At 39.5% G+C, this 7,940-nt stretch overlaps 1 protein-coding gene across 1 annotated transcript in view; it reads right to left on the bottom strand.

Annotated features, from left to right (window-relative positions):
- Positions 1–7,671, bottom strand: part of LOC107104483 (cysteinyl leukotriene receptor 2-like) — a 13,199-nt gene extending 5,528 nt beyond the window's left edge. The window contains exons 1-2 of the mRNA XM_015404481.1: positions 7,543–7,671; positions 4,224–4,419 (exon numbers count right to left, since the gene is read on the bottom strand). Of these exons, the coding sequence (XP_015259967.1) occupies positions 4,224–4,419; positions 7,543–7,549 (203 nt within the window). The 5' untranslated portion in view covers positions 7,550–7,671. The remainder of the gene's footprint in view (positions 1–4,223; positions 4,420–7,542) is intronic.
- Positions 7,672–7,940: the final 269 nt, after the last annotated feature.

Below are 7,940 nucleotides of genomic sequence, written 5' to 3'. Positions count from 1 at the left end.
CCCCAGAGTCCTGCTAATGACTTGATAGATTGAACTCTCCTACATCCTACATGCAGTGGTCTGAATTCTTTAATTAGCAGGATACTTCTGATGTTTCTAAGAAATGTTTCATATTTACTCTAAAAATGTTTTCAGTGCTGGACATGAATTGGACGTATAACCTTAGCAGTCATTAGGGTCACCAATGGAGCTGTTAAGGAAATCCTGAAGGTCCAGGTCAAAACCCATTCAGTTACCAATAAGGTCTGACTGCTTAGTAAGAAAATATAAAATGAGAAATATAAAGATGGACCTTTGCCCAGCAGAGAAAAGCAAATAGTGTTTTTTATCAAATAGAAATAAAGCTTGATTGTATTTTCTATCTATTTAGAGTCCTTTGTGGTTTTAAGCTATTTTAGGCTGCTAGAAGTGCATTCAAATATCAGTTATGGGTTCAATTTCCTTCCATGTTTACTTTGAGTCCTCTTTAAACATTTGATCTGACTCTTACAGGGCTCTCATTGTCGACAAACCTGCACGTATCTGTGCACAGCAAGGTAGTTATCAGCATTCTGATCATGTTTTGTAATGAAGTCTGTGGCTTTATTTCCTGCTTGTTTCCCTGCATGGTAAACAAATGAAGTAGAACCAAATAAGGTATTCATCATCCAACAGTTAGACGAGGTTCCTCTGCAACACCAAGAGTCCATTAGAAAGGCTTTAGAACAGGCATCTTCAAATTTGGTCCTCTAGGGTCCTACAGGTTTTAGAGGTTTCCTTGCTCCAGCACAGCTGATTTTAATTAAAAGCTGATTAACAGGCTTTTGCTCAACTGAAATCATCATAATCAGTTGTGCTAAAGCAGGAAAACCTCTAAAACCTGCAGGACAGTGGCCCTTGAGGACCGACTTTGGGGATGCCTGCTTTAGACTCTACCTTATCAGGGCTGCAAAGGGCAATTTGTTTGCAGAGAATAGTTGCAGCCTTCATGCTATCCCTTACACCTATACCCGATAGAGTATATGTCCCACCTGGGCTTAAACTCTTTAGGGCAGAGGTCTTCGGTATTGAGGTTGCAACTCCTAGAGGGGTTGCAGAAATGCTTCAGACCTTCAACCATCAAACACTAAAGAGTTTTTAAAGTTCATAAATCAACGGCTAAACAATTTTGTGAAAGTCTATTCTCTGCGTCAGCCTGAGAATCAACTGTCGGTTGAGTAAATGACAGTTAAAGTCTGACAATGAATGGCTATTCATTTTAACTGGGTGGAGCTGATAAAGTATATGTGTTACATTTATTGGAACATGTTATGCAAACATGTTAAACTCTTCAACTGAACAAAGCATAACTTTTGTTGATAATTATCTGATGCACTAATAACACCACCCACATGCCAGAGATTCCAACAGTGTAGCTCATCACAGGCCTCCAACGACACTAATACCAAACAATAACAACATTTAAAAGAAAGTAAAAGGGTAGGGGGGGCTAAGTGGATAAGGGGAGCCATGTTCATTCCTGGTTTTGTGGGGTAGAAAGCTCTGCAAAGTCTGTGTCGAGTCAGTTACAATGCCATGGTAGACTTAAACATTGGCAGAAGAACAGGAAGTAACACCTTTATATCAAGCGTGACATTCCTCCACCTTCTCTGTAATTAAGCAGGTGGTTGTTAAAACAAGGTGCAACAACTGAAAAGAGATACATAAATGCTGGACAAATTACACTGCAAAGCTGGCTAATTTATACGTTCTGGTTTCTTTACTTAAAAATGTCAATCAAGATCGGGGTGTGTTACTATTGGCATTATCAAAGTTCAGCTTTTCAAACTGTGCGATTGATTCAAAAGTGAAACAAATCACTGGGAAAATAAAGAGCTATTGAATAAGGTAGGTTACGTAGATATGCTGCTTAATTTGTCAGTTTTATCTGAAGTCAAAATGGAGATTTGGACATTGTTTGTTTGCTGCTTTTACATTTTGAATGCATATACACATGGACAGAACAATTAACACTGAAACAAACTTTATTTTCCAGGTCTGCAGTTCCACAAAACCCACAGGAAATCTCTAAACTATGATGGAGAAAATCATCATCCTCCTTTATCTAAGGAAATGCCAAAGGATCTGCTGTAAGATTCTAATTTGAACAGAAGACCTCCCAGTTTGGAGAAACATCTCTGCAAAAGTAGAGTCTCACCTGTTCAGTTTGGTTCTGCTCTCTAACCTGTGTGCAATACCCTGGCCACCCCACTGGCCACCCTACTGGCCACCCTACTGGCCACCCCACTGGCCACCCTACTGGCCACCCCACTCTCCAGTGTAAAGTGTAGTAATATCAGTTTAGCATTTTATCCAGCTATGCATAGCCAGTGAACATTAAAAATCACAAAACACCGAGAAATGAATAGGTGTTTGGTCTTTATGATTTCTACCGGCACATTTACCACAATAGATTCAAACCCTGAAATGATGGCTTTTAGTTTCAGTGGCCACATCAAGATTTTAAGTGGCCCCTTCTGGCCCTCCATATGAAATATTTCTGGAGGTGCCACTGATCATTGTATCCACCCAAATAATTCCAAAAGTTGGTTGTCCCTCCACTTTCCTCTCTGTCTAGGCTGTCCTCCATAGTTGGTCTGCTGTAATTATTTTCTTCCCTACGCTGTCAGTACAGAGCGACATCATCATCATCATACTAATTCTAATACGGGTCACTTGACCGTTCAGTCGGGAGTCAGATTCCAAGCGATCTGAATTGTATCGGATTTAAAACCACACACGAATATGGCCCAGATGTTGTGATCTGGCCTCTTCACACTGTCAGGAAAGAATCTCACCTGAGTCTCTTCAAGGCAACAAAAATTGGATTCCGGCCACATTTGTCTGCAGTGTGAAAGTAGCCATAGAGTTGTTTTGGTTAAACAGTCACAGAGTCAAACAGTTGATGGATCACAGTTTCATGGAAACATAGGGTAATAGAGTCATGGAATGGCAGAGCCAAACAGTCCTTGGGCTAATGGTGATAATGCCATATATTTTCATAAGGCTATATTACCAGGAGGCTATGAGGTTAAAGGCTGGTTGCTTCTGTTGAAGGACAATTAATTCATCATGTTGATCTTGACCAGTTTTGAATCTTGATAACTTTTACAAATATCTTTAAACCCTTCCACAGTAGTTTGCATTGTATATTTTGGTGATTCTGTTTACTTCTAATCAGTAAATATGAATTGTGCTGCTTAAGGTGGCTGCATGTTGGATTAGCTCTGCTAGCTCGACCCTGATATTCTTGTAAAGAGAACTTTAGTTCCTCTGCTTTTGGATCAGGGTTTCTTTTTTTTGCCTCTGTTGTTGAATGCTGTGAAACTGGAAGGACTATTGTTGCTTTTTTTTCCTTTTCGGATGCTGTTTATGATACGTAACCACAGCAACCATAGCAAGTTAATTTTTTACACCCGGGAGCAGCTCATAAACATCCCTAAAGCTGAAATAATCAACTATTTCCATAATTACCAGCTGAGGAGGCACGGGGGGTGCAGAGCAGGAGCGAGGAAACAAGAGAGGAAGAAGAAATTTAATCTTCCATCAGTCTTCATGGGCAATGTGAGATCTTTAGGAAACAAATTAGAAGAACTCCCCTCGCAATGACTCAGCCAGAATATCGGCTATTCAGCATTATGTGTTTTACTTAAAACGTAGCTGCAGGATCATATCCCAGACTCAAGCGTCTCTCTGCCGGGCTTTATGACCATACGATAGAGATAGACTGGAAAATTTAGGGGAGGAAATCCTCAAGAACCTCTGGAAATGATTGAAGAAAGAAGAATTCTTCATAAAATAAAGAAAATTATGGAGAACAGTGAGCATCCTCGTCAGAATATTGTTAAACAACAGCAGAGTGTCTTCGGTAAGTAAGGCAAATGTAGAAGATCCTTCCTGTCTGCAGCATCAACACCTACAACAACTGGCTAAAAACTTGTATTTTCTGCAACATTTAATTTCCCTTCGGGTTTTATGAAGTATTTTTGAATTGAATAGAATTGAACAAGAGAGTTTTGGTTTGTTTACATTTTTAACAAGCCATAAAATGGTTCCGAGGTTTGGAGAGTTTAAGTCGTTGATTCCCTAATTTTCCAAACTGCAATGAACAGAACATATTGACTAAGAATTGAGAGACACAATGAAAATAAAAAATCAATCATATAAAGAAACCACAAGTTAAACGTGTGCATTCAGTGTCAAACCTGCGCTTTTTCTGTTTGAAGAACACCAACAGCGCCAAGACGTTGCAGAGGAACGCCACGGGGAACACCAGCACGTAGGTGAAGATATAGGCGTTGTATTTGAACGTGTCATCGATGTGGGAACAAGACGCTGCCTCCATGTTTGCCTCGGTGTTGTTGCTGGCCGAGGCGCTCATGGTTGCTGCCAACAGCCGTTCTACAAACAAAAGGAGTGAAACATGTTAAACATTACACAGGGAGGAGAGCATCATTTCAGCAACATCCAAACAATTCAGTTCTCACTGCTTATCCTTCCTCACTCAGTCTCCTCTATAATAGAAACAGCTTTTTATTCATTATATCCATCCAGACTTTCTGTAAGTCCAACCTTTTATTTTCAAATTAGCATTTAAGTTTTTGCTCCTTCATTCTTAATGATTGTTTTCTGACTCACCCTCGCATTTTCTGAGATTCATTCCCCGGAGATGCTTCATGTTTACAGAGTTCTGACACATAAATCAAGTTAGAAATGTCAACATTTAGATTAACTTCACTAGGAACTTCAGGCCTAAGGTCATCTTCACTTTACTTGGATTTATCACTGTGCTTGGATTTTCACTTTATTTGGATTTAGTTTTTACATATTTATAGATATATGTACAGATATATATATACAGAAGAGCTATATGGGTATATATTTTATCTCTTTTTATTCTTATTTTTTATCTTAATTATATTGTATAGTTGGATGTGTGTATATATTATATAAAACTGTAACTGGAGCGTGTAACTAAAGTAATTTCCCTCTGGGATTATTAAAGTATTTCTGATTCTGAAACTTGGAAATAAAGTCCAGTGGATTGTTTTTTAACTTTTTTGGAACGTCCTTTATACCAAAACGCTGCCAATACGCCATTATACAGTAGCTGGAAGTTAGAAACACGTTCAGCGCTCGTTTGGAACACGTCAGATACGTTGATATGCGTTGGAGAGAAGTTCTGGATAAGTTACGCAGAAGTTATGAACAAGTTTGTCAGAGGTTTAGGATAAGCTAGATGAGTTATGAGTAACTGACACTGAATGTATGTCAACCATCAGATAACTGACCTGGAACTGATGGCGGGAAATTTTACGCATGCTCAAAACTTATACAAAACGTACCCATAACTTATTTTCAGGGAATGCCAGCATTTTTGCCAGATTTTTCCCACATCAGGCATACGCTGCTCTAAATCGTCTTGGTGTGACAGAGGATTTACCTGATGGAGCTAAGAAACAGATGAGAAACAAACTTCCTGACACCTGTTAGCCTGAAAGGAATTAAAACCAGCATTTCTAAGGCTTTTGAAACCAAAGAGAGTAAATATTTCAGCTTAAATATTAGATAGTTATGCATAGATTCTTTGTGTTGCCTGTTTTATGTGTCCTATTGTCTAAGCAGTAGAGAATGATTTCCTTGTATCTGCATGCAGGCCTCAGGTTAGCAGTTTTCCGCCTGTTTTAATGCTAATAATAGAACCCGATTATCTAAAACTTGATTTGATGCTGTTAAAGAGTCACAGTGATATTCTGAAAGTAAAAATATGTCTTCCATTTGAACAAAGGGTGCTTCTTCAGCTCCACCTCGGTAAACAATGCTGCCCTCAAGGAAATGAAAGCATTTCCCTTTCACTGCGAATGTTTATCTGCAGAATAAGCGGTGTGCAGGAGCCCGTGCAGGCCGCGGTTCTGGCCAGGCTCTGACACGCCTGCATCCAAACAAGGACGCAGGCCAAAGCAGTTCTGATCAGTTTCCACGATAAGCGATCTGAATCCGCACTGTGAAACCTGAAGCAGGAAGCAGAGGCTGGTGTCTGGGAGAAGCTGTGAAAGTTTGGCGTTATGTAAGCAGCGAACAGCTCGGAGCGTTGGAACAACGCAGCTCTTATCACCTGAGAGAAAAACTGTTTATTCTGGGGCCTGGATTTGAATGAACCTGCTGACGGTTTTATCTGTTGGATCATAAAATGGAAATGAGTGTCGGGGCTCTGTGGCCCGTTTGTGTTCGGACACCAGCTTCGGTTTTTATGCTAAACGGTTTTCTTTCAGACAGGGAATCTGTTGGAGCATAACGCAGTTAATGAGTCCTTCAGTGACCGTTGGGGGGGTAATATCTCCCTCTGGGGCTGATGCAGGCTCAATGTGACCTCTGACCTTGCTCTCAGCTCTGTGTAAATGTTCCTTGGACGCAGTGTTGACCCGTGACTGACTGTCCCAGCGGCGCAGGGCAGAAAAATTATCTCGTTTAATTAAACCAGATTTATTAACCCTTTACAGGGCGCCCAGTGAAATCATACAAAAATCTAAATTTTAAGCCGATAGTGTTGGATTGGAATGCAGGACAACACATTGTTACCTTTGTAACATTAAAAAAATATGGATATTTTGATTGGAAATATTAATGTCAATGCAATAACAAGAAACGGCAACTTTCCCGAATATATTAAGAAAAATAACAAAATTGATTTGATAGGAAATTCATGAAAAACACTCTGAGAGTGAAAGAAACAAATTTTTTCCCCGATCCAACATAACCTTAGAGGAATTAATGCGGATACTGGCACTGATGTTTATTAGTTTATAAACCTAAATATAATTGTCTTAACTTTTTATCTTTTCAATTAACTTTTTACCTTTTTTTTCTTAACTTGTTAACTTTTTTTCAACTTAATTTCCAGTAGGTCATTTAAGGGCTCATTTAATTGGTCAGATGCCAAAATAAGATGAACAGCCATGTAGCAGGATCTATGAGGGATTAAAAAACACTAACTTGCCCTATAAAGGGTTAAACTAATTATTTATAAACTAAGATCTTTATATTCCTTTAAAATATTGCTTATTTCTTGGGAAATTGCTGACAGCTTGGGAAAACTTGTTTTTACTATGAAATAATTTTCTCTCTTGAGTTTCTGAAGATTTTTCTTGCTTTAAAAATCTTCATTTTTTTCAAGTTAAAGTAATTTTCCTCTGAACTTTTATTATTTGTCGTTTTAATGAGAATGAAACAGAAATGTTTACATATAAACCAGTGTTTCCAGTTCTGCTTAATCTGTTATTGTTATCAATAATATTCTCCATCTATATTCTAATTTTTCCACTGATTTTTACAGCAATGGTTAATTTCTCTAGTTAATTAGAAGCTAAATATTTGCTTTCCAGCTGAAGCCATGGATGTTTGCAGCTCCTGCTGCTGCAGCAGCTTTGGGTTCATCTCTAACTTCAGATTATTAATCTGAGCGTCTTTCTGTGCTTCAATCTGGTCTGTTGTTCCTGAGGAATAAATGTTTGAAGGGTCACTCACCGTTCATCTTCACACAGCCTTATCTCCGCGCAGCTCCTTCATCCATGCAGGCAGGAGTCGGTCCAGCTGCAGCCGCTCCCAGCGCTCCGTCTGAGGCGCGTTTGGAGCGCGTGCGCTTTTCTCTGGAAGAGCGCGCGCGCACGGATGGGCGTGAATCCAGCAGGCTGTTGGAAGCACAGTCTGGGGTTCCTGGGAAAAGCAACCTCTGAGCTCCTCTGTCAGGTTATTCCTGATCTGAGGTTCTTCTCAGTGAGTGAGAGGGTTTAAACATGTCTGAAGGTTAGAATAACAACAATAACAAACCTGTCTGTTTGGGACAGACTTTAATTACAGCAGGTGATTCATTCTGCTGCAAACCTCAACGGATCTGAGCCGGGGGTGACACGAGTTATAAATCA

This window comes from Cyprinodon variegatus, unplaced genomic scaffold (genome assembly GCF_000732505.1).
Source record: "Cyprinodon variegatus isolate N-32 unplaced genomic scaffold, C_variegatus-1.0 Scaffold1761, whole genome shotgun sequence".
NCBI classification, from domain to species: Eukaryota; Metazoa; Chordata; class Actinopteri; order Cyprinodontiformes; family Cyprinodontidae; genus Cyprinodon; species Cyprinodon variegatus.
The sequence above is the reverse complement of the archived record's forward strand: the minus strand, read 5'-3'. Positions and strand labels throughout refer to the sequence as shown.